This window comes from Ammospiza caudacuta, chromosome 12 (assembly GCF_027887145.1).
Source record: "Ammospiza caudacuta isolate bAmmCau1 chromosome 12, bAmmCau1.pri, whole genome shotgun sequence".
NCBI classification, from domain to species: Eukaryota; Metazoa; Chordata; class Aves; order Passeriformes; family Passerellidae; genus Ammospiza; species Ammospiza caudacuta.
The window spans coordinates 3,466,991-3,492,733 of record NC_080604.1 but is presented as its reverse complement, the minus strand read 5'-3'; the positions used below and the strand labels follow the sequence as shown (position 1 = coordinate 3,492,733).

The 25,743-nt window shown below is 45.4% G+C and overlaps 1 protein-coding gene across 8 annotated transcripts; it reads left to right on the top strand.

Moving 5' to 3' along the window:
* Positions 1-16,256: 16,256 nt before the first annotated feature.
* On the top strand, positions 16,257-25,151 carry CNBP (CCHC-type zinc finger nucleic acid binding protein). 8 transcript variants are annotated; one of them, XM_058812832.1, is made up of 5 exons: positions 16,257-16,370; positions 22,388-22,507; positions 22,772-22,864; positions 23,042-23,240; positions 24,088-25,151. In XM_058812832.1, the coding sequence occupies exons 2-5, from the start codon at positions 22,405-22,407 to the stop codon at positions 24,203-24,205; spliced, it is 513 nt and encodes a 170-aa protein (XP_058668815.1). In that variant the 5' UTR covers positions 16,257-16,370; positions 22,388-22,404; the 3' UTR covers positions 24,206-25,151. The 8 variants fall into 8 exon arrangements, with proteins under 8 accessions (XP_058668815.1, XP_058668812.1, XP_058668809.1 ...); XM_058812829.1 differs by having other exon boundaries at positions 23,039-23,240; XM_058812826.1 differs by having other exon boundaries at positions 16,276-16,370; positions 22,769-22,864; positions 23,039-23,240.
* The last annotated feature ends 592 nt before the right edge of the window (positions 25,152-25,743 follow it).

Genomic DNA, 25,743 nt, shown 5'->3' with positions numbered 1-25,743 from the left:
TTGTCACAGACAACTTTTATGAAAAATCCTTTCCTTAGGATTTTTCCTCCTGAGAAGCTGAGAAGCCTTAGGAACAAAATGTAAACATTGATTATCTGCTGCTGTGGAATGCAACAGGTGCGTCTGTGATTGGTCTCATGTGGTCGTTTCTAATTAATGGCCAATCACAGTCAGCTGGCTCGGACTCTCTGTCCCAGACAGAGCCTTTGTTATCATTCCTTTCTATTCTTAGCTTAGCCAGCCTTCTGATGAAATCCTTTCTTCTATTCTTTAGTATAGTTTTAATATAATATATATCATAAAATAATAAACCAGCCTTCTGAAACACGGAGTCAGATCCTCATCTCTTCCCCAATCCAAGAACCCCTGTGAACACTGTCACAAGTTATTCTTTAAATAATTAAATAATTTAAATTAAATTTTAATTAATTTTAATTTAATTTATTTAAATAATAATATATTTTCTAATTTCCTATCGAGTTATTCTTTAAAAAGAAAGGGGAACACAGCAAGACCTGTGCAGGCTGTGAGATCCCCCAGCAGGGTGGACAATTCGCAGAGGAGTCCTGGCTGTGAACTCTGAGCTCTGCTGCCCAGCCCAGATGGGTCTGGGCTGTCACAGCTCCCTGGGGCAGCTGAAGTTGCTGCCAGGACGAGGAGGAGGATTTGGGACATGGCCAGGGCATGGGGCTGTGCCCAGGGTCACTGGGGGGCCAGGCTGGAGCCCTCACCTGTGCCCAGGGCCTGGCACGGCTCCGTGCCCTGCTGGGCCTGGCTGGGATCCAGAATGAGCTACCAGGACACGGGTGGGGGCAGAGAGAGCTGAGCATTGCCTGGAGCTGCAGGACACATCTGCAGGGGTTCAGGATGTGTGCTGGCAGAACTGCTCTGGAGCAGGCCCTGTTCCAGAGGAATTATGAGCACAGACACACTGGTGTGTGAAGTTTGCTACATTACAAACCTCGTTGTCCAGTCTGTGCTGCAGCAGTGTCACTGTGTCACCACAGTGTCCCATTTTCACAGCTGGAAGGGCAGGAGTTGCCCTGTTCTCCTCAGTCCCATCTCTGACCCTGGCTCCAGGCAGGCCAGGATTGACAGAGCTCTATAGATTAATCACCTTTGTTCTCCTCTGGAAACCTCTGGGCTGGATTGCTCAGGACTCTCCCAAATTTAAATCATTTTCATACATTTTTTAAGGTGAATGTGTCCCCCCACCTGGTGATGCACACATGTTGATTTATACATCAGGAGTTTTATGCAAAGATTCCATATCTCCGAGTGTCATACCCCCTCGATTTTTCTCATAGGCAGCTCCTCGAAGCACTGACTGCTTCCTCAGAGCACAACCAACCAACTGCATCTCCCCCAATCCACTCTTTTATACCACTTGTTCTCATTGGCTACAGGTGTGGCCTGTTAACATCAGGCCTGCTCCTGATCTTTAGTAATTGCTCCAGCTGCAACTCTTTAGGGGATGAGATTACATTCTGTACCACCTTCATTCACCCACACTGTATCCCCCTATACAGTCAGCTAACCAATAAAACTGATCCAGCCATTTCCAGGACTGACCCTTGGCTCAGAAGAAGTTCCTGTGAGTTTTCCCTGCTGACTCCAGGGGTAACTCAGGGTTAGGAGCTGCTGCCAGCTCTGCTCATTTTTGCCTGCTGAGTGTCTCCCATGCAGAGCCCTGGAGATGAAGTCCAGCTGGCACAAACCCACTGTCACCACCTGGGAAAAGGCTCTGTGTGGGATCCCACCTGAGATCCATCACACAGACAAGGACAGAGTTCAGTTACCCTGGACAGGCTTTGGTTCTCTGAGCGTTGGAATTGTCCTTTCCCTCTCCTGAAGTCTCCTTGTGCCTCTCCCAGCTTCTCCAACGAGGTGAATGCTCCATCAGCAAACAACCCTGGCTGACTCCAAGGAGGTGGGGAAAATCAGCCCTAAACTATTTCACTGAATGCTGGTGTAATTCTGCCCACAGGGTTCCTAAACTAGGGCCGTAAAAACAAACTTAACCCTAGCATGTCCCAGTTTTGATCTGTGTTCTGATGTATTTTCATAACTGTGTTTTCTGGATGAGATTTTCTGGGAATTCACAGGCTTCACCACCACTCTGCAGGTGTAGCAGTGCTCAGGTTTGAGGAAGAATTAAATATTTTATCACCAGCACCAAGGGACTGGCCCAAAGCCCCTCTCCTCCCTTTGTAGCAGGAGGTTCCATCTCATTAAATGAAAATTTAGAGGAGTGGGCTCAGACTTTCCCTTGGCACCTGTACAGGGTAAGGGTATCACAGAGACCCCTGTGAGGAACAAGGAGCTGCTGGATGAGGTTCTTCCCTCAGCCTGGAAAGCTGCCCAGAGCCCCTTGGGGAGCTCAGCCCTGAGCTGCAGCTCAGTTCTGTTCCCAACACCCCAAATTCTCCTTGCTCAGAGCAGCTCCTGCCCACAAACCTGCTGATCAGGTTGGCTCATGGGAGTGTTTGTCTCTGAACGCTGCAGTGTCACCCTCCCTCCCTGCAGGAACCTGGGAGCAGCCAACACCCAAGGTCATTCCCAGCCCCAAACATCAAAACACATTCTTGAGGTGCTTCCCATTTGTTTCTGCTCCTATCACTTCGCCCAGTCTGAAGCTGGCTGGGAGCTGCTTCCAGGAAAATAACCAGAGCAGATAATGGGTTTTGTCCTGGGATACACTAAAGACAAAAATAAGTGATAATTTCTGGAAAATAACAGCTTCCTTCTGTAAGGAAAACAAACCCAAATAATTCTATTTATTCTTCAGGTTTCAGGGACAGCTGATTTTTCTCCTAATTTCACACACAACCTCCTTTTCCCTATTTTTTGCTAGATACCAGTCTTGTGCCATTTTCAGGCTCCCATGGATAAAACATCCCTCTGGATGACTCCTTCCATTAATGTGACCAACCTTGGAGACAGATATTGATGATATAATGGTGACTGGGCTTCCAGCTGCCTGAATCTTTAAGGAAGAATTTTTTTTAAAGACTTTAATATTAAGCATGCACGTTAAAGCTGGTGATAATATTAATAATATGAGTCTCAGATGAGTTATTACGCATTTAACTAATGTATTATCAAAATAGGATGGCAGTGAGGAAAAACAAGCCTTACTTGTGAGCCATGACAAGCTTTACACCTCATTTTATTGAAAAACAAATGCTGGAACAAAATGCCATCGTCCTCTTAGGTGACTCTATCTGCTTTTATAGTGTTGACATGAATTCCAAAACAGTCCTAAATAATATATATTGTGCCATCCACCAGGAATTATATAGTGAGTGTGTGTGTATATATTATATATATATATATATATATATATATATATGTGTGTGTGTGTGTGTGTGTATATTATATATACATATATGTTTTTAATATATATATACACACACTATATAATTCCTGGTGGATGGCACTATATATATATATATATAGTGTGTATATATATATAAAATTATACATATATATAACATATATAATATATATTATATGTATGTATATATATTATATATTTATATATTATATGTGTATATTTTATTTATATATAAATAAAATACACATATATAAAAATTATATTTTTATATATTATATATATATATGTACCATCCACCAGGAATTAGGGATTGTTTGAAAGCCCAGTAGCTGCAGCTCTGAATTCCATACACACAATTTTATAAACTCTGCAAACACCAGATATCAAACAAATATTAAATAAATACCCTGTTTCTTTTCTTCTGGGGATGTGGCACTGGGGACACAGGGCAGTGCTGAGTTAATGGTTGGACTTCATGATCCTGAAGGTCTTTTCCCACCTAAATCATTCTATGACTCTTTGATTCCACACCCAAAGATGGTGTAAAATTGGTCAAATAATCATGAAGTACTGAGGGGAAAATGCCTTTAAGGTGAAGTCTCATTGCTCATGTGTGGGGTAATTCAAACAGCATTTCCACATGTGCCAAAGGGATTGGGATTACTCTGATTCCTCCATCAGTCCTTAAAATCTCCAAAAATCACTATTTTGTATTAAAAAGTCATCAAGTGTTGGAATAAATCAGCCAATACTCCATCTTCTTCATGCAGAAGGCTGAATCTTTATTGTAAAGGTATTTTCTAGGGCTATCAGAAGGCCCTGTGCCATATTTCATTGGTTCACAACACATTTACTCCTGGTTTATTGGTCAGTACGTGGTATTTTGCATATCTATCAAACTTCTGTGGTTTTAGTTAGTTTATATATTTTTTTCTACTGGTTCTCATGGGACAAATCCCTTGTTATTGCAGGTGCATTTGTTTTTCAGATTGTTGTGTCAATGAAGTCTCACTCTCCAAACAGCTTCACATGGGAACTTGTAACTGCTCTCAGAAGAAGTGACAGGCCAGATTTGGCAATTTAGCAGAGCCTGGTTTCATAAGGCCTTTCTTTTATAATTCTTCAACCTGTCCATGCCATCTCCCCCTTTTCATTAATTTAGAAAAGGCTCATGTGTTCTGATGTGCAAACAGCTCACTCTTGTGGGGGCATTATCTCATTAAGGTTATCTGTTAGATGTGGGATAAGACACATAAAATACCAACTCATCAAAATTCTATCATGTCATTGACACAGGGTTTCACAGCATGAAAAAACAAAATCATGTCCAATGTCTCTTAGGGAAATGGAAATAAATGGCAATTGTTTTAAAGTCCAAACAGTTGAGTTAATTCCCCTTTCTTTTGTTTTAAAAACAGCATGTATGGCTCTTGCTAAGAACACGAAGGGAATAACAAAACAAAACAATGTATGTAGTGAAACAAGAACCTGACAACAATCAGGAATAAGTCAGGTACAACAATTAGGAATATTTCAGATAATACATAATACAAAATTAATAACACATGTGAAATTGGATGATTATTAATCACTAAAATACTCTACCACCACCCCACAGTCTGCAAAAGCTGACAAACCTCGATTCAGTAAGGGCTTGGATAATTATTTCTGGATAATAATTCCCAAGCTCACTCTAAAAATAGGTTCAGCTGTCATACATAAAGGGTCAAATTGCCAAGTCAAAGTGACTGGAATCTCATTTTGATGCAGAAAACATCTGGGTTTATTGGCAAGTTCTCCATCCAGGTAGAGCCAAGGCCTGCCACTGCCCAGGCTCCAACTGGGAGGGAATTCCCTGAACACATTTTACAACAAGGTTCCTACAAATAGCAGTTATGAGTGAAGGCCTTGGGGTTCAAGAATAATCAAAATATCTAGTAGCTGGATCCCTCTGAAGCTTCCTTCAGGACAGAGATGCTTCAAACACAGCAAACTGCTGGAGTGCTTCTGTAATAATAACTGGGAAAGCCACAAGACCAGCAGTTCAGAGGAGGCTTTCAATGAAGCTCAGTGATCTTTTCTTGGAACTCTGAAAAATACTTAAAATTATGAGACAGCATTGGGTCAAACCAGTGCAGGGACCAGCCAGAAAGCTCAGCTAGTCCAAGAGATGCACAAGCAGCTAGACAACAAAAAAGAAGGATCCTGAAACATCTTATGCCTTTTAGATAATTGCACAAAGAGATGTTAAAGTATATAAGAAGCTGCCTATAAATACAATAATAACATCTTATGAATAATGCCTATTATAAAATCAGTAAATTCACTTCATGTAATCAATTTATCAGTAGTAACTGCCTTAGGAGGTTAAGATAACACCTTTCCAAACAGTCACAGTACCTGTGACAGCAAAATGAAACAAAGGAAAACGCTAAAACAGCTTGCAATAAATAACAACCATAATGGAGAATCATCACTGACTCTTCCATGCCATCTATGGAAGACAAAACAACAGAGAGTGTAATGAGCAATAGAATTCTTAATAATAATAGAATCTTTAAAAATAATAAAACCAAGGGTGAACACACTGGTCTTTATCCACAAACAGGTGTTTGTCAGGGTTTCATCACAGCTGTTTTAGTTAGAGTAGTCTGACCTCTAAAAGAAAACAACTGTATGTCTTACAATGCAGAAAAGCAATATTTAACTGTCTTAGATTGCAGTGCAAGATGTAACCAGAAGTTTGTATTCTATCACTGTCTGTTAAACCAGGTGGGGGAATGTTCTTTACCTCTCCCACAAACCCATCCTCCTTCCAGGAGATATTTTCTGTTAATGGGCCAGTGAGTGTCCCTGCAGGGCTGATAAAATTCCATGAAGATAACTCATCCTTAATCAAATTAATAGAACATATCTTAGTATTACTCAAATCTGACAATATTGGACCTTAACTTTGCTTAATCTTATTAAGAATAAACCTGCAGACAATCTGTGAACAGAATGATTTTTCTGGAGGTATTAAAAAGGGTGTGAAAAATCTGTTGTAAGTTTATGTAATGTAGATTCAGGTATAATGGAAGATCAAAGATTACTCACTGCAAACACTTTTAGATATATAAATTCCTAGAGCTGTGGCAATAAACCAGGTGCATGATTAAAACAACTCTGTCTGCTTCAGAAGCAAAATTTTTTTTTGGTGAGCTAATTATTTCCAAACTTTAATGAACTGCTGCAGATAAAATTGAAGGTTATAGGGCTTAGCTAAGAACTCAAAATGAACTGCTGCAAATAATCTAGGGAGGAGAGGAGGGGAGCAGCCATGGTTCTGAGGGGGTGCTGGCCGCTCCCCTTGCCCTCTGGCCCTGTGGTTCCTGAGGCAATGCTCCAGGTGAGGAGGAGCAGGAAGGGTCCCCCGGATGTCTGGGAGCTGATGGAGCCCAAGCTGGACCAGCTGGGTCAGGAGATGAGAGAAGCAGAGATGGAGCCACACGGATGGAAAAGGAGAGTGGAGACCCTCTGGCCCATCTTCAGCCTCCACCACCAGAAAACTCACTACATCTTTGCTCCCTTCCACACGAGGAAAGCAATCAGCAGAGAGCTCTGAGTGTCACCATCATGTTTCCTGAAGAATCCCTTAGCCAGGATTTCTCTCCTGGGAAGCTGAGAAGTGTGAAGGTGTTTGCAGGGGTCCCAGGATGAGGGAAGAGACCAGGATCTGACTCCATGTTTTAGAAGGCTTGATTTATTATTTTATTATATATTTTATATTGAAACTATACTAAAAGAATAGAAGAAAGGATTTCATCAGAAGGCTAGCTAAGAATAGAAAAAGAAGGAATCATAACAAAAGCTTCTGTCTCAGAGAGTCTGAGCCAGCTGACTGTGTTTGGCCATGAATTAGAAACAACCACATGAGACCAATCCCAGATGCACCTGTTGCATTCCACAGCAGCAGATAATCATTGTTTACATTTTGTTCCTGAGGTTTCTCAGCTTCTCAGGAGAAAAAATCCTAAGGAAAGGGTTTTTCAGAAAATATCATGGCTACAGAGAAGCCTCAGAGAAAAAGGACAACAATATTATCTCAATTGCTTCTCCTGTGTTTTGCTGCTTTGGAATGAAGTTTGGACATTGTGTAACAACAAGTGCTTGTTTCATTGGTTTCATGTGAATTGTTTTTACTCATTGACCAATCAGGGACCAAGATGTGTAGGATTCTGGAGCAAGAGTCACAAGTTTTGATCAGAAGCTTTCTAGCCTTCTGTCTGTATCCTTTCTCTTTTCTTTAGTATAGTTTTAGTATAGCAAATTTATACTGAGAATATATAATTTAGAATTTAATTTTAATTTAAAGAATATATAATTTTTTAAAGAATATATAATTTATAAAAACATATATTCTTTTATATAATAGTAACATAAAATAATAAATTAGCCTGCTAAGAACATGGAGTCAGATTCATCTTTCCTCCCCTCATCAGGGGTCCATGAAAATACCACATATGAGTACTGCACCAGGGAGGAGACAAAAACCTGACTGCCCAGTGGAAGAAGCAGGGCTGTGGGAGCCTCTGCTGCCTGTGCTGCATCCAGACTTGGGGCATGAACTTTGGGAGCAGCTGCAGGATCCCCAAAAGCAAGCTGGAAGTGGTGACTCTGCACTTGTTCCTCTCCTCTGCAGTAGTTGTTCTTTCTCCCAGCTCAGGGACAGCAGAGAGGTGGTGCTGCTCTTCCTGAACATTGTCTCTGCTGGTAGAACTGGTGTCCACTTGGTGCTGGAGTTGCTGTCAGCTTTGGCATCCATTTAAGGTTGTTAAAAGTATGGGAAATAACACCAGACTGTGAAACCCTTCCCACCCAGAGCCATGGTGTGCCTGGAGCTCTGAGCCTGCTGCTCTGGCTGTGCCTGGCTCTAACATCCTCCCCACGTTTGTTTTTCAGGGCAGAATCACTGAGTGCACTCACTGTGATGCAGAGACTGCTCTGGGTGAAACCTTTTGCCATCAAACCTGTTTTCTGGACTCTGAGGGACATCCTCCACCTCAATGGACTGTGAGTGCAATTACAGCTGCTTTCTGTGATGGTACATTTCTGTATAATAACTAAAGCAGCAGCATGATCGCCTGGATCATGCAGAAATGAGGGGTGCTTTGGAGAAGGGTTTTGTGTAGCTATTTATTTTAAAATAAAGGCTGCCTTCCTGGGGTAAAAAAAAAAAAAAAAAGAGTTTTGCACTGAATAATTTTGAAGTTACACAAAGCATGCAAGTGGGTTTCCAACCACTCCAGAGATCACTTGGGAAGAAAAATCATCAGGGGAAGCAAAATCTGCTGTGTACAACATTACAAAATAGAAATAGCCCCTCCTCACACTGAGCAGTAGGACTGGAGGTATTTAGCATGAGAAGGAAGTACCTGGAAGGTGACAGAGCACTGGCAAATGTATCCTGAAAGGTTGATGGAAGCCCCTTCTGCACTCAAATCAGAGTTTATGTGAAAATGTTAAGTGTATGTGCCAGAGAGAGCTATTCCTAGACTCCCTAAGAATGCACCACAAGATTTTATAAGTAATCAATTCAAAAATCTGGAAAACAGAAGAAAATTATTTATTTATACAGCCAAGATCACACCTCTTATGAATTATGAACTATGCATTTATATAGCAGGCCATATGTGCTCATGAATAAATCCCTTTCTGAGACTCAAGACTTTGGTAGCTGTTCACTAAGTTAAACTTTACACATGTAAATGAGGAGAAGCCTAGGAAATGAAGATAGTTCCTTCCTAAGTAAAAGTCTTGCTTAAGCCAGTGAAACCCCAAGACCTCAGAAAGGTTTTGCAATGTCCATTTCTGGGACTGAAATCCTTAAAACAACTCAAGAACATCCCAGAGAAGAAGAGCAAGACCCAGCTGTGTGCACTGAGGAGAAAAAGCTGCCTCATGTGTTTAGGATGTTGTCACTCTCCAAGAGCATTTAGGCTGAGGACTTTTTGTATTTGGCTAGCATTGAAAATTGTAAACAATACTGTAATTGTTTTGTATTGTAAGAACAATTAGCATTGTAAATTTAGCATTGAAAAATTATATGATGGTACAATTATGAGGAGAGAATGGTTTCATTTCTATTTAATTTATATGGAGTTGACATAAAAATAGTCAAAGTGAGAGCAATTTACAGGAGTTTTCACCTATAAATTTTTACCTTTGCAATTCCAAACACAGCATGTTTGCACTGCTGGGGAACCCCACAGTATCTGGGGATTTTTTAACCTTTAAAACTGCCTCAGCTGCATTATTGCTCCAACTTTGAGCCTATACCATAATGAAAGCACCTCTATTTACAGCATATCTCACACACACACCATTGTCACAGCTGTGAACTGTGCTATGCCTGTCCCTGTGCTTTTCTACCTCCAAGCCAGCACCTTTCTGTGACCTTTTACTCATCCTCAGCTTGTAGCTTCTCATGCAATTAAAGTGAGCCACGCTTATTTTTAGCACGTACAAACATTCTAGGAACTACGGAGCTGTTTGTCATCTCTGTTGGTAGAGCCCAATTGTTTTCATTTGTTGCTTGGTGGAAATTACCATGGAATTCAGTTATCTTTTTGTTGCTGGCAATGCTTACATTTCTTAGATAATTTCTCCTCTCCTGTGAGTTACTCCCACTGCTCCTTCCTGACAGGCCTATCCCTAACATGGCTTTGCACAGCTTTAGGTGAATATCTCTTTTTAAAGAGTATTTCTCATCATTATTTTGGTATTTCTATGGATTATTAAATGCAGCTGAAAGGATGCTGTCAGGTTTATATCCACATTTCAATCCAAGGTGGGATAACCTCACTTAGCTCACTCTCCTGTATCCTTTGCACTATTTTGGGTGAAACACCTCACTGGAAAAAACAATAAAGCAGATAAACCACTGTAATATTAACACAGATTTTTTCCCATTAGATATCTATCTTTCTGCAGAGAATTTATGTCTGAAAGGAATGTGGCTATAATATTTTCCATTAAATCATCATGCTGCTAAATCTTTCTTGGCAAAAGTTGTGGTAAGGTGCAACAACTCAACTGCTTGCTTGACAGCTTATTCCAGGAATAATGTAGGGGGAAAAAAAAGTTCTACTCATTCCTTCAGTAATGAGATATTGGCGGGGGGGGCAAGGTTTGAATCCCTTTTGCTTTGGCAGGCTGCAAACAGGACACCAGATGGGAGATATTTAATAAATAAACACTGCAAAGGCTCTGACCCACCTATAGCCAAGTCCTGACTCAGCCTCCTCTTACTGAAATCACTTGGAGCCTGGTCAAGTGCAGATAAAGAGCTCATTTCAGCATTGGATCTCAGCTGAGCATTGCTGCAGCCAAACTAGGTTAGGAACCTGCTGCAGGGAGCCACAGCAGTGTGAGAGGTCACAGCAGCTCTGCCTTGAGCTCTCTTCAGTCAAGTCAGCCTAGACCAGGCCACGTCCTCTGCTGCCAGCTCTGGAAAACTTGGTAAAGCTGTTCCAGCACCTGGATGTCTCAGCTCTGCCACTGCCCTCTTGACATTATTTTTTCCCTAAGACTCTATTTCCTTCCCAGAGTTAACTGTGTGAAAAACGCCAATCACTTGTTTTTAAAATTTTAAAAGTTTAATAGTAATAAAATGGTTATAAAAATAGAAATACAATTAGAGTAATAATAATTTGGACAATCTGGATTAGGACAATAGGAGACAATAGACACAAAGAGTTACAGACATCTGGGTACCTATTTTCTGGGCAGCATAAGCCCGAGAAAGGACACACGTTAACGGAGGAATAACCCTTAAAAACAATAACCTGTTGCATATTCATACATCTCATACATGATGTATAAATTCCATTCAAACACAGGATTCTGTCTGGTCACTGTCAGCTTCTCCCTCTTAATCCCAACAGTGCCTTCAAGGCAGGAAGAAATTCATTTCTTCTGATAAGAGGGCAATAAATTCTTTTTCTCTGAAAGGTTTCGGTGTCCTGTGGCTGCTGTCTCACTGCGAGTCCTTCCTTTAAAAAAGTATCTTACATAGCATAGTTTCTATTTTAACTTTTTTTTAACTAAAACTATATTTACCACACTACTTAAGAGAATGAATACAGCATCACTTTCTAACACAACACATATAATATTCATTTTAATATTTGCAAAAAGCCAATCATAAAATACACATTTTTCACAACTGGAACAGTCATGGGGGGATGGTCCCTCAACAAGATGAAGCTTTGGGGTCAGGTACAGTTGCTCAGTGTCAAATGTTCACTGATACAAGGTGGGCTGGTTATTAATCTCAAGTGGAGGATCCAAAACCCATTAGACCCAGCCCAGCAGGACTGTCCAGCAAAGAGGTTTGGTGGTGTGTCACAGACACATTTTATGAAAAATCCTTTCCTTAGGATTTTTTCTCCTGAGAAGCTGGGAGGCCTCAGGAACAAAATGTAAACAATGGTTATCTGCTGCTGTGGAATGCAACAGGTGCATCTGGGATTGGTCTCATGTGGCTGTTTCTAATTAATGGCCAATCACAGCCAGCTGGCTCAGACTCTCTGTCCCAGACACAAACCTTTGTTATCATTCTTTCTTATTCTATTCTTAGGCAGCCTTCTGATGAAATCGTTGCTTCTATTCCTTTAGTATAGTTTTAATGTAATATATATCATAAAATAATTAATCAATCCTTCTGAGAGATGGAGGCAGATCCTCATCTCTTCCCTCATCCTGGGACCCCTGTGAACACCCTGGGACCCCTGTGAACACTGTCACAGCTGTGGGATCTGATCTCCCTCTGGAGTCACAGCTCAGGAGATGCCCTGTCAGAGCAGACAGAATGCCACATGCATTCAACTGGTGGCAGCAACACCATGGAACACCCGGGTTTTTCGAGTCCAATCATGTTAAATTAATAATAGATATTTTTTATTGCATTTGTAATGAACACTGCAGAGAGATTGTTGGTCACTGATTCCTCATCAGTGAAACTCAAAGTTTGGAATCACTCGCGCAAGTGGCTGGGGCAGAGAGAAAGAAAAGCATTTGGAGCAGGGGAGGAGCCGGGGCTGCAGATTGACTGCGGCAGATGCCCGAGGGCAGCCACTGATAACAGAGCCGGCAGATGCCCGAGGGCAGCCACTGATAACGGAGCCGCACTCTGGGGACAATCCCGGCACCTCCATTGTGCGGGATAACCGCAGGCACTGCTCAGAAAGGCAGCAGAACGAGCAAACCGGCCCTTCAGTGGAACCTCCCACTTCAGAGGCACATCAGAACTCCACCAGCACTGTGCACATAAACATCTCTGCTGTTCTCACAACACAGAGCCTCAGGCACTCCAGGTTTTGGAGGTTATCCTAAAATATTTGGGGGTGTTTGGTGTCAGAGCCACCCTCAGGAATAGTCTTTGCAGTGCCACAAACACCGTCAAACGCTGCTGGGATTTTTATTTAACATGTTGCCAGCTCAACAGCCATAGCATTGGGCTCAGGCTGAGCTGTCCCTGTGACCAAAGGAAATGACCCCTGGAAGGAAGGTGGGCACAGGGTAAAACCAGCATCCCAAGCAGCTGGCAGCCAGCAGGTTATCCCATAGGTTGTTTTAAAAATAACAGAACAGCACAGGGAGGTTTGCATGTTCCTGCCATGTCACAGAATGTGCTTCAGAGGATATTTGGTTGAGACACTTTCTCCACACTGGTTATGTCAGGTTGGCCTCATGGTGACTTCATCTGCACTTTTACCTTCCTGTTCTCCTGGGACACCAACCTGTGCTGCAGGGCCCCCTTGTACCATGTACCTTGTGGCCTTTTATCCTGAATAACTGACTTCAATCTCTTTAGAGACACAGAAAGATGATTGTGTAGCTGCAGCTCTCAGTTAGCAAAGGAAGTTCTTTTTGCCTGGTTCTAAATGTAGATATCAGTGCAACAGTCATGAGCTAGCTCATCACTCTTATGTTATTATATGCACAAAATAAAAATTATTGGAAATCTCATCAGCTAATTATAACAAATCAAAATGGACTAAGCATCTGGAATCAGTCAGTGTGATTGCTTCTCCTCAACCAGACTCATTTTGCCCTAGAAGACTGCATATAGCTAATTTAGCACAGACACACTCTCAAGAAAAAGGAACACAATCAGCCAGCAACTGCATCAGTTCTCTACCCACAGCTCCAACCACTCTGAGGAAAACTGCAACAACATGGGTTGCAAATTTGGATTTGTTGTTTTATTTGGTCTTAAAAAGATCTGGCTCTTTGTCCAGTACTTGCAAGGGCTGTGTTAGGAGAGATGTATTGCTGAAAAAACAGACTGCCTTCAGCAGGGAGGGCCTGGAGCTCCTCTGAGCACAGCTATTCACAAATTGCTCTGGAGCCTTGGGGTTTCTGGGGCACACACTGACCTGACATAAAATTGCATTTTCCTTGTGTGCAAGAAATGCAAAGGCTTTGTGCTTCCACCTTGTTTGCTGTCTCCTTTGTTTTCTCTAGGAAGCACTGAGCCAGGAATAGATGCCATGCTCCTCACTTTTGTTCTCTAACTGCAAGATTATCCCTGGCCTAAATATCAAAGAGAAACTTGCAAAACAAGAATTACAAGTTTTATGAAGATACAGCAAGCCAAATTACTTCTTGAGGCAAGTACACAAACTAAATGCTGTTGAAAGACTCTCTTACTATCTGCTGGGGGAGAATTTCCTCCATTGTAATGAAACAAGCTAAAAATATCCTGTGTAAGAACACTGGAGCTGAACGTGAGGCAGTGCACTTAGGGAGGATGATTAATTGGTGTGTCACCAGCAGAAACACTTCTTGAGCAAAGCATTTCCACTCACTGCTGCACCCTGCTTCCACTTCAGCTAAGGGAGAGTCCAGGGGATGATTTGAAGTTCTTTTAGATAAAGAGTTTTGATTTGCTCAGGGCAATTTATCAGCTGTACAATCACAAAAACTTTTTATGACAGTAACTCCTCAGGTGCCACCAAGATTAAGCTTGGAGTTTCCTGGGGTCATGGACAGTCCCAGAAGTACAACCAGCAAAACACAAGAAAAAGTTATTACAAGAGGTTTGTCAGTCTGAAATTCCTGAATCCTCTTACAAAGACTCAGAGAGAAGCCACATTTTATGACTTCAAAAAAAGTAAAGATTTTATGAAAAAAAAAATAAAATTATGATATAAGATTTGTTTCTTCAGCCTTTGTGACATTGATCTGTTGCTTCGTTTTTTTTTCATGCAGTGAAAAAAATTATGGTTTATAAGCTCTGAGCACTTCCTTAACTCCACACAATATTTTTCCTCCCTTTATCACCTGAAAACTGCAGTGATCTATTGAAACAAAAAGGGGGACTACTTGTGAACAGGATTGTAATGTATCCAAGGCAACCAAAAGCCATGAAAATTATGCTGGACTAGGACTATGACAGTAGAGATTTAAAAAGTAATTAATGGGAAGAAATGCTTTACTGGGGAAAATGTTATTATGAGTTCAAAGTCCGCTGGCAACACTGATGTTTTACTGAGGCTCATCCCTTTCCAAAACTTGGGATGGGTTTAGTTCTTAGTTCTGTAGAAAATACATGTTACAAACCACACCACACAGGCACAGCACTCAAAACACAAATGAACCCAAGTCCATCTTAAATGAGCTGCACTTAACAGGGAGGAAGAGACACACGTTGTTACTCATAGTCTAATTAAAGAAACTTAACAGTGCTATAATATTAGATTTACAGCTTGAGGAAAGGTCAATCCAAAGCGTCTCCAGATCTGCCTCTCACACGTTTCATCCCTGAGCCCGGGGCTCGGTGGGGGTTTCTTGTACCTGACGAGCAGGAAGGGAAAGACATTTAAACAAAATGATGACAAATTGTGGGTAACGCTGGTGCGTTGTACTTGATGCACTATCCACGCAGGAGTGCACTTTGGGGCTATAACTAGCCTAAAATAATTTATAAAGTTCCCCGGCAAAAGGGAGATGATTTATGTGAAACATCCTCAGAACGCTGAACTAAGCGCTAACGTTACTTCTGAGCTTTGCGTAGGCATAGAGGCTGAGAGCAAATCCTGCTCAGCGACTCGAAGAACTTTCCCCCGCAGTGTCTGGGCTGTGGCGGTGCCCGAGCGGAGCCCTCAGCGCTGAGGGAGCCCCGGAGCCCTCCCGGCCCCGCGTCCTCCATTTCCTGCGCCGCGGCAGCGCCCGCGCCCCGCCAAGATGGCGGCGGCGCCTGAGGGCCGGCTGAGGGCGGGATGCGGCCGCTGCCCGCTGCCCTCGGCCCCGAGCCGCCCCCCCAGGGCCCCTCCAGCCCCGCGGGCTCTGCCGAGCGCGGCACCGGCGCCTGGCGGTGTCCGGGCAGCGGGACGGAAGTTTGAAGGAGTCCCAGCTAGGGGAGTCTGCCGGGGGACGGGGAGGCGGCAAGTGTCGGGCAGGTCTCGCTGGGGCGCGCGGGGTTTCCCGCTGGAGGCCTTGGGCTGCCCGGCTCGGGACGGGACTCGGTGCGGCTCCCCGGTACAACATGGAGTCGCCGCGCGGAGCGGAGTGACTAGGCCAGACCGGGCAGACAGGCAGGGAGTGAGACGGGCAAGGCCTCCAACGCTCCCGCCAGCTACTTGAGTGTATGCGCCACCGCCACTGCCGGGGCTGCGCTGCGCCGGGGCTGCGCTGTGCGCGGCGCGGGGAGAAGCGGGCGGTGAGTCACGGGGACACAGCGCGCACCGAGCGCCGCCATGACCTCCCCGCCCGCCCCCGGCCAGCGCGCGGGACGCGCGCCCCGCCCACCCTCCGGCCGCCACGGTTGGGTGTCCCCGTCCGCCGCTCCCATTGGCCGCTCCGCAGCGCCGCTCCGCTCCCATTGGCCGAGCGGGCTCCGGCGAGCCGTGCGCACAGCGGCGGGGCGGGGTGAGCCGACGGGCCGTGTGCACACCGCGTGTGGCGCAGGCAGCGGGACCGGTGGGGCCGAGCGGGCGAGCGGAGCTGAGTCGTGCGGGGGCCGCGGCCGCGGGGAACCGGACCGCAGGTACCGCCGGGGGTCGCGAGGGAACCGCAGGGGAGCGCCCGGGGGTCCCGCGGCGCCCCGAGGCGGCAGCGAGAGCACCGCGCGGGACGGCGATGGCGCTGGCGCACTCCGGCCTAGCGCGCGGGAAAGTCCGGCCGGGCGGGCGCCGGCGCCATTCCCGGCCCTGCGGCGCACTGGGCAGGCCGTGAGGGCCGCTAGAGCCGTGAGGGCCGCGGGCCGGGAGAGGGCGGCGGGCGGCGGCGGGTGAGTCAGGTCTGGGTTCCGGGAGCGCCCAGGGAGCCTGCGCCGCTCGGGGGAGGGAGGCCGGGGCGCTGGGCGCGGGGGGAGCCGCTCCGCTCGGCCCGGGCGCGGCCCGCAGGCGCCTCACGCTCGGTCTGGGAGCCGGGGGTGGCGGGCGGCGGGGCCGGGGCAGCGCTGCACGTGGCCGCCTGGCCGTGGGGAGAGGGGCCCGGCCGGGCCGCCCGTGAGCCAGCGAGTTTGGGGAAAGATCGTCCTATGAGTTTGGGGGCTGCGGAGAACGGGCTGGAATGAAATATTTTCTTCACTAAATTATTTTTCTTGTTTTTTTTTTTTTTTTTTTTAAATACAATTTTGAATCCCCGCTGAAGTCCCGTCGGCGGGGCCGCGGCCCGCGCACCACGTGGTTGCCCACGTGTGGGGCGCTGCCGGAGAGCGGAGGGTCGAGGTGTCGCAACTGTTCGCTCCTGCCACAGGCACGGATGGTGGCCTGCTCTAAATCCAAATGTGACCTATAAATGGATAGGAAAATAGTCCGTGCCATCTGCAGATCGCGGGCTGCGGGGCGGCCTTTTATTCGAGTTCCTGTCTGGCGTGGTTCTCAAGTAACCGCTGTTAGTCATTGAGGAGCCGGCATTGTCACAGCGTTTATTAAATTTAATAGTGAGTTCTGGTTTCCTGTGCGCGCTCAACGTGATCCCATCGCCACGCAGCTTTGGGGTTGCCCAGCCCGCGTTTCCTTCTTCAGTGCACACTTGCCTGGAGTAGCAATCCTGCATCCGTCCTCAAAGGGAAAAGGTTGAATAGGTTCACTAGAGCTGTGCAACAGTCCTGAGAGTTACAGGTTTAACCTGCCATTTCAACTAACTTTGTTAATGTCTGGGCTGGATGTTATGTTTAAAGTCTCACATGTTGCTCGTGGTGTTTAAATTTAGAATTTCATACAGATAGACATAAAAATTAAAGCGGAAGATGGTAAAATGTGCATATTTGTTCAATAGGGTCTAGCCCTTTCCATATTAACTAGTATGGATAGGCAGAAAGTGCTAGTGAGTCACTCCTTGATGAACTTTTGTTCTCTTTCTTGTTTGTGTCAACAGAGATATCTCAGAATTACTTGTCTAAGTGGAGTCATGATGTCCTTTTGGCCTGGTTTCTGTCCCCTCTTGAGTCTCAGTTAATGTTCAGCAGTCCTGGCTCAGCCTGGCTGTGACATGAACTGAGGGGTCCTGAATGGAGCAGAGGGATTAGCTTTTCACATCGGCAGGTTTCCTTGAGCTTTCAGACTAGTTTATTCCAGAATTGGGGTGTTACTACCTACTGATCAGAATACTTAATTTTGTATCTTGTTTTAGTGAGAGCAGAAGAGGGAGACAGGAGCATCCCTTTGCTGTAGCAGCTTTTCAGGTTACAGTGTGGAAATAAACTGCTAACTACGATGGCTTTGGTCACAGTGATGTGTCCAGGAATTCTTACAACGCGTTGCATAGGAAATAAAAACTCCAGGTGGTATTTCTTGTAAAATGAGTCATGCCTTGACTTCTCTTTTGAAACGGAATGCTAGCTTGTGATTAGCAGGCCTTTCTGCCTATTCAGTGCTCCAGAGGAGGACAGCAGGGCTGTGATTCCTGTCACCTTGGGGTTTCATCACCTGGCTCTGCCTTGTCCAGCTCAGGTGTGGTGCTGTGGGTTGCTCACAGCAGCCTGGGAGGGCCCTGCTGATTTCCCAAGGGTGCCTGTGCTGGAGCAGGGGCTGTCTCTGCTCTGTGACTGAAGGAGTGAAGTCCTGCTGATTGCAGGTGCTGTTTGTAGGGCACACGAGGCACTGAAGTGGAGTGAAGAGAATTGCCCTGTTCTGTTGGATCCTGAGTAATCCCAGAGGTGCAGCTCAGCTTCCTTTTCACTATGAAGAGCCCAAGTTAGTTGTATTTTAGTTTGTTAAAACAATTTGGAGGGCATCTAGGTTAAAAGCCATATAAAATGAGGAGTGTTACAGTGGAGCTTTGTGGCAGTGTTTTACATCATCAGGTCTGAAGGGGCTGCTAAAACAGAGCTGAGTATTGCTGAATCTCATGCTTGAAGGCTGGAGATTAATAGCACCTCTCCTGTTCTGAGAGTCTTGAATATGTATTAACTGCAAAGCCACAGAAAAACAGATTATGAGACAGGAAACTTCTTGTGTCTGAGGTGTCTCCTACAACTAGGAGAATTATCAAGAAACTCCCACTTAAAGTTTGGTGCTCAAGTTGCACTGAAAAACTTAAGCTGTGTCCTACGAAAGTGCTGTGGTGCCACAGGGATCTCTGTCATCAGTCCCTGTATGGCCACCACACAGAACAAGGTATAAAATTCACTGTTAATAATGTTTCAGCTTCCAGCTGCAGTTTCAGAGGTCTTTAGGAGGAGTTAAATAACTGCTTTCTGCCTTCTCTAGAAAGGCAAGGTTTGAGGTGAGAAAGCACAACTAGACCTGAGTTTCTGGGGGAGTTTTGGGAGCTAATCCAGGAGGCAGTGCCTTGCTGTATGTTGCAGAATTTGACCTGTCTCAGAAATGCCAGATGAGGCTGAAGTTGTAATTTCTTTTCCATTACCACTTTTCCTGCCCTGGTGAGGTAAAAATCTGGTTCTGCTATGTAAGAAGGGAGGGGACGATGACACATGGACAGACAGGACAGGCTGCTTTGTGTAACACATCTGAGCTCTGCAAAACAGTGAGAGCTGGGACTGAAAACTTTCCAAGAAGACTTAGGTAGCTCTCTTACAGCAGGCTTACTTAAGGTGGCCTTGATAGATAAAGGAACTGCTGGAAACTTGCCTGTCATGACAGAATGGAGGGGTATTGACTAACAGAGAAGTGTTTAAACTTGGGTGGTTTTACTGTGCTCATTTTTTTCTCTTGGAAGTAACTGAAAACTGTAATGGTGTCCAGAGTGCTTGGAGGCTCTCCATTTAAGGGCTTGTCTTCTGAACCAGCCTTTTCTGGATGCTGCTCCTTGAAGGTGGCTCTTGGCTTTCTCTGAAAACTGAATTACTGCAGTTCACACTGCTGGGCAGTTCTGTCCTGTGAGGCTTGGTTGGATGCAGGCAGATAAAAGCAGTGTCAGCTGCAGCCACCTCTCACTGGTAAATCCATTTGCAGTTCCAGATCCTTTACAGGAGGATGCAGAAGTTTAACATGGAAATACAGTGGAGAGAAACTGCAGGCAAACCCTTTGGATGTGTTTAAGGGCTCTGAGGATGAGGCAGCATGTCTGTAATCAGCTGTAACCTTGCACTGCTGTGAGCTCAGGGTGGGCACAGGAGCTCTGAAGATAGAGGTGTTTGAATGAATCTCAGTCTGGAAGGATCCTTGCACAGAGAGTGGTGTTTGACTTTGGATTTCTGCTTCAGTTTGTGTAATCTTTACCAGTTTGCTGTATAGCAGAGACAGAGAAACTTGAGGTTTTCCCTTTGAAGGGGCAGTTAAAAAGGAAAAACCTCAGAATCAGATGTAGAACTTTGGGGCAGTGAGGAGTGAGCTCTTGTCCCTCCTGCACTGCTGACCGGCACTGGCAGAGGGACAGACTGGCTGTAGGCTGCCATTAATCTCGGTGTGAAAGCCCCAGTGTGTATCTGGAGCACTCTGGCTCACCTGTCACACATTTATCTTTTGCCCTGTGTTAACCTGGCTGGGTCTGTCAGTGCTTCCTGTGGGGCACTGCCAGCAGCTCCCAGTCCTGTCAGCTCCTGCTGGAGTCTTGGATTCACGCTTGGCAGTGAAGCCTCTTACTTGTGCTGCAGGTCTCTTACAGCTGGTGCCTACTGTTTTGCTCTTTTTAATAGATTTTGTGTTGCAATTTGATAATGCTTTAATGTGAGGACTGTTGTAATGAAGGATATATATATTTAAAATTCAGAGACCCCATCTTGGCCCTGTTGCAGATGAGCAGCAGCATCACTGTGTGCCTGAGCCCCGCTGCTGCAGGTGCCGTGCTGTGTTTTCCTGTTCTGCAGTGTCAACACGGTTGCTATGCAGGCAGGGATAAACAAAGGCCGGGAGTGCCACAGCGGGCAGGGCTCAGCCGGGCTGCCCTCAGGGGGCGCTGCAAATCCTCAACGCTGAGTTGTGTGTGAAATCGAGTGAATCTCTCTAAGTGCTCCAACAGCCAGTTTTAACTTTGTTTAGTTGTGTCTATGGTCTTCTTGCAGCTTTTCACTCCTAACCCTAACCAGGACATCTTTCATTTTGAAGGCAAAATCCATCCTCTGGTCCAGCTGGCAGTTAGATGTGGGGTTACAGAGATGACATGCTAGAGTATGGACCACTTGTATTTTTAATTCTCACCATTTACTGTGGTTGGAATAACCATTCCTGTGCAGAAGACCATCAGAGAGAGGAACAGTTTTGAGGGAGGAGTGGATAAAAAGCCACACTAAATACTTCAGAAATAGCTAAATGGCAGTTTGTGTTTAGATGCACACTCTATATTTAAGAGCTAATTCTGGTTCCTGCTGGAGTGAAGAAAGCTCCTGTAGTGGCTTTCTTCAAGACTCAGCTTGTGGGAGTTCCTGTAATCTGGGATGCTGGAGGTCTGGGAGGAGGGGAATCATTCTGTACCATGAATAAACTGCAGGGTTACAGGGGGATTACCTTGAAGGGGAAACAGGTAAACCGTGAAAGATGCCAGACAATGATTCTGCTTCTGTTGGGTAAAGAATAAAGAGTAGGGAGAGGGTATGTGAGGTATTAAAACTTCAGGAGACTTCATCAAAACTAAGCTTGACATGCATATTTTTAAACCAGTGTACTTTAAACTTGTCTTCAAGCACGTTTTAAAAAAGAGTTTAAATGTGTAACTTCCTTGTTCTTTTCTGGCTCTGGAGGTGTTGTGTGAGTGTCCTGCAGCTCAGGGGAGGTGAGGCAGTGTGAGCACAGTCTGGGACCTGCCCTGTCCATTGGGGGCTGTGCAGGCTGACTCTGCTCATGCTCCATTCCCAGTCTGGGCTCTCAGAACTGCCTGTCTGATGCTTCCAGAGCATTCTAGGGATGTTTTGCCCAGTTAGCCTTCTCCATAGTTAGCAACTATCTGTTGTCTTAACATCTTAAAACATTTTCTTTTGTGTATACCTGGAGTGGAATATGCATCCTGAGCTAAAGGTTGATTACAAGTTGTAGTTTTGCTTTTCAGAGTTAAACTGCTGTTTAGGTCAGAAAAGACCTAAAGTCTTCAAATGTGAAGCTAAAGGGCTTTTGAATGCTTTAGGTTTAATCCTGCCCATTCTTGGCTTCCAGTCAGTAGTAAAGGCAGTAGCTGCCAGGCAGATCCTTCGAGAGAAAATGTAACAACTACCAAGAGGAAATAACTTGTAGAGATTAAGTTTCTGGCTTTTGAGTTTTAACTCTGAGCAACAAGTAAGAAGGTGCTTTACTGAAAGGGATTATGATATTAAGGCTGCTACACAATAGTTAAAGGGATTTCCTTCTCTTTTTCCCTCTCCCTGAATATTTTGGAATTTCTTGCAGTAAAGGGTGGCTACAAAATACTTAGAGGAAAAGTTACCTAGCAAATTGTTTGTTCAAAGCTGTCTTACTCAAAACAAAGTGGAGGCAAACTTGTATCCTCTGCAGTGGTTTCAGTGATCATGATCAGATACTGTACAGGAAAGTACTGACTTAGCTGGGAGTCCTGTATGGTTTGCAGTGCCTTTGCTGAGGGGCTGGGAAGCCTCTGAATGTCTCATTTTAACGTAGCCTTGGGCTGGGGGAGCAGGAGGTGCTCAGAAATGTCCTTCTCGTTCAGACAGGTGATCTGCAGCCATGAGCAGCAACGAGTGCTTCAAGTGTGGCCGTACTGGGCACTGGGCCCGGGAGTGCCCCACTGGGATGGGCCGTGGCCGTGGCATGAGGAGCCGTGGCAGAGGTGAGTGCAGGGGCTGGGCTCTGTGTTTCTGTGCACAGCAGAGCTCCAGCTGCTGCTCTGTGCAGTGCCAGCCTCTGCCAGACCCCAGTGAAGAAGCTCAGAATCTCATTGGTAATAAGAACCAGGGAAACTTGCCTGTACCTAAGTTTGGCTAGGGGCTCTGAGAGGGAAGCAAACTTGTCAATTCAGTTTGTGATTGATTCTTAAAAGCATTCTAAATGTAATACTTACTTCTATTCATTTTCTTTTACCCTTTTCAAGCAGGCTTCCAGTTCATGTCCTCGTCTCTGCCGGATATCTGTTACCGCTGTGGTGAGTCTGGCCATCTTGCCAAGGACTGTGACCTTCAGGAGGATGGTAAGTATCACTAAATATTCCTCCTCTTCAGTGCCACAGGCAGGGCTCTGGGGCTGAGGAGAAGGGTGCTGGGCTTCCCTGGGAGCAAGCAGTGCACGTGCCCCGTTCACAGCACGCTGCCCCTCATGCTACCAAGGTTTTATAGTCTTGTTTGGTATGTTTTTCTTATTGTGGAAGCCTGCTATAACTGCGGTAGAGGTGGCCACATTGCGAAGGACTGCAAGGAGCCCAAGAGGGAGAGGGAGCAGTGCTGCTACAACTGTGGCAAGCCCGGCCACCTGGCCCGCGACTGCGACCACGCAGACGAGCAGAAGTGCTATTCTTGTGGAGAGTTTGGGCACATTCAAAAAGACTGCACCAAAGTGAAATGCTATAGGTAAGGACTGACAGGAGGCAGCTGTGGGATGCACCTCTTGGGCTGGATGTGTTCTGTGTCCCACTGTTGTTCAGAGCTAAGACTTAAATACCTGTTAGCAAGGTGGGGTACAGATTCCATGCTGTATCTCTAGATGACCACCCAGTGCAGGTGCTCAGTCACTGGAGCTGTGCAGAAAGGGTTGAGTCCTGTTGCAGAAGGTGGCAGGAGGCACTTGGCTGTAGCAGAGGTAGGCACCCTGTGTCTTCTGCCAGAGCTAACAAACCCCAGCTGTACTGCCCAGCTGACTGGCACAGCCAGCCCCTGCAGGAGCACACTGAGGATGCTTTGCTTATGGGAACAGTGAATAGAAGTGGGTGTTAAATTGGTTTGAAATGCCATCTTCTTCAGAGTGTTGTCTGGTTTTTGAATGCAGCATATACCAGAAACAGCAAGTTCCTGAGAGCAGTATTCTTCACCCCCACCAACATTCCCTTCTGTGGAGGAAGGAGAGAGAACATGGTGTATTTGAGTTAAAACTAATTATTCTCAAAGCAAGGCTAAACTGCAGGCATAAGCATTGGGAACAGGCAAAGCCCAGGACACAATTGGGAAAAACCCTGCCAACACAGCAAGCTGATGTGCAGTGATTGTGGCACATTCAGTAATTGATTAATGGGAGTTGATCATTTGGGAGCAGTTGATGGCTCTGCTGAGGACAAACTTGCTTCATGTCAGAGAATTGTAGAACAGAAGCCCTGAATGCAGGACTAGGCTTGCATGAAGCTGAAGTAGACAATGTCCTGGGCAGAGCAGGATTGCTCCTGTGGGTGTCGTGGCTGCTCTGACAGAACCTTTGCTTTTGCAGGTGTGGTGAAACTGGCCATGTAGCCATCAACTGCAGCAAGACCAGCGAAGTCAACTGCTACCGCTGCGGCGAGTCAGGGCACCTTGCACGGGAATGCACAATTGAAGCTACAGCCTAATTATTTTCCTTTGTCGCCCCTCCTTTTTCTGATTGATGGTTGTATTATTTTTCTCTGAATCCTCTTCACTGGCCAAAGGTTGGCAGATAGAGGCTACTCCCAGGCCAGTGAGCTTTACTTGCCGTGTAAAAGGAGGAAAGGGGTGGAAAAATCAACTTTCTGCATTTAACTACAAAAATGTTTATGTTTAGTTTGGTAGAGGTGTTATGTATAATGCTTTGTTAAAGAACCCCCTTTCCGTGCCACTGGTGAATAGGGATTGATGAGTGGGAAGAGTTGAGTCAGACCAGCAAAAACCCTCTCTGGGTTACAGGGAAGTGATCCTATGCAGGAGGAATGAAATTCTGGAAGTGTCTAAACTTCCTCATAACTTTTATTTTATTAAAATGGCCTTGGATTGTCTGACCTCAGTAGCTGTTAACACCAAGTGATATCTGCATCAGGCCCTACCTAGAGCATATAGCTGAGTGGGAGTAAACAAACAAGATGCACATGCCTGTTGATGGCCATGAGAGAGAGAGAGAAATCTGAAATAAATCTAAAAGTAACTGTAATTCAGTCAGTGAATGTTAATGTTGGAGATACAGAACGCAATGGGAAGCTTTTGAATAAATATCTCAAAGTCAATCTGAAACCCAGACATCAGTGCTCATAGCATAAACAATTTGGAGCTATTCAGGAGTTGCAAATAAATGCATTTTCACAGAAATCAAGATGTTATTTTTGTATACTATATCACTTAGACAACTGAGTTTCATTTGCTTGTAATCGGTTTTTAAAGTAAGATGGTAAGAGCAATTGAAGTCCTAGAACATAGAAAATGTAATTTTAACTATCAATAAAGCTGGAGGAGGAAGGGGAGTTTGGCTAAAGTTCCTTTTGTTTATTTTTGGTTTTCCTGTACACAGTGCAAAACAACATATTAAAAGGGGTATGTGGAGGTTCAGCTTGGCCTTTTCTTTTCTGCTGTCTCATGTTGAGGTCCTGTCTGCACATGTTCATGGGAGTGGGGCTGGATGGGGGCTGAATACAGCAGTGCTAAGGCACTTCAAGCATTTAATGGAAAAACCACTGAAGGAGAGGTTGCTGGAGGTGCAGTTCCAAACTCTGAGTAGGTCAGAGTGGTGTTTGAGCTGCCATAGTGGCACTGAGAACCTAAGGCCTCTGCACTTGGCCTGGCCCTGTGCTGGTTCACAGGGGTCAGTGACCAGAAAGGAGCTGATAAAGAGGCTCTTCACATGCCCTCAGTAAAGTCAGCGTGCAGGGCTCTGGGCTGGGCAGGGCTTCACCCTGAGGCTGCTGCAGAAGGGGCTGCTCACACCTGGGGTGAGGACTGGGCTGTGCCTGGAGTGTCTGAGCTGCTGCCTGTGCTCAGCTCTGGCAGCTGCCCTGGAATCTGCAGTGTGCTGGACTCATGCTCAAATTGTCACTCTAAAGGTTTTCCTTTCCAGTCCCAAGGGCTGTGGGGGCTGTGCTGTCTGTCCTGCAGGACAAGTGCCAGACTGGCATCTGCAGCTGTGCTGGAGACAGCTGAATTG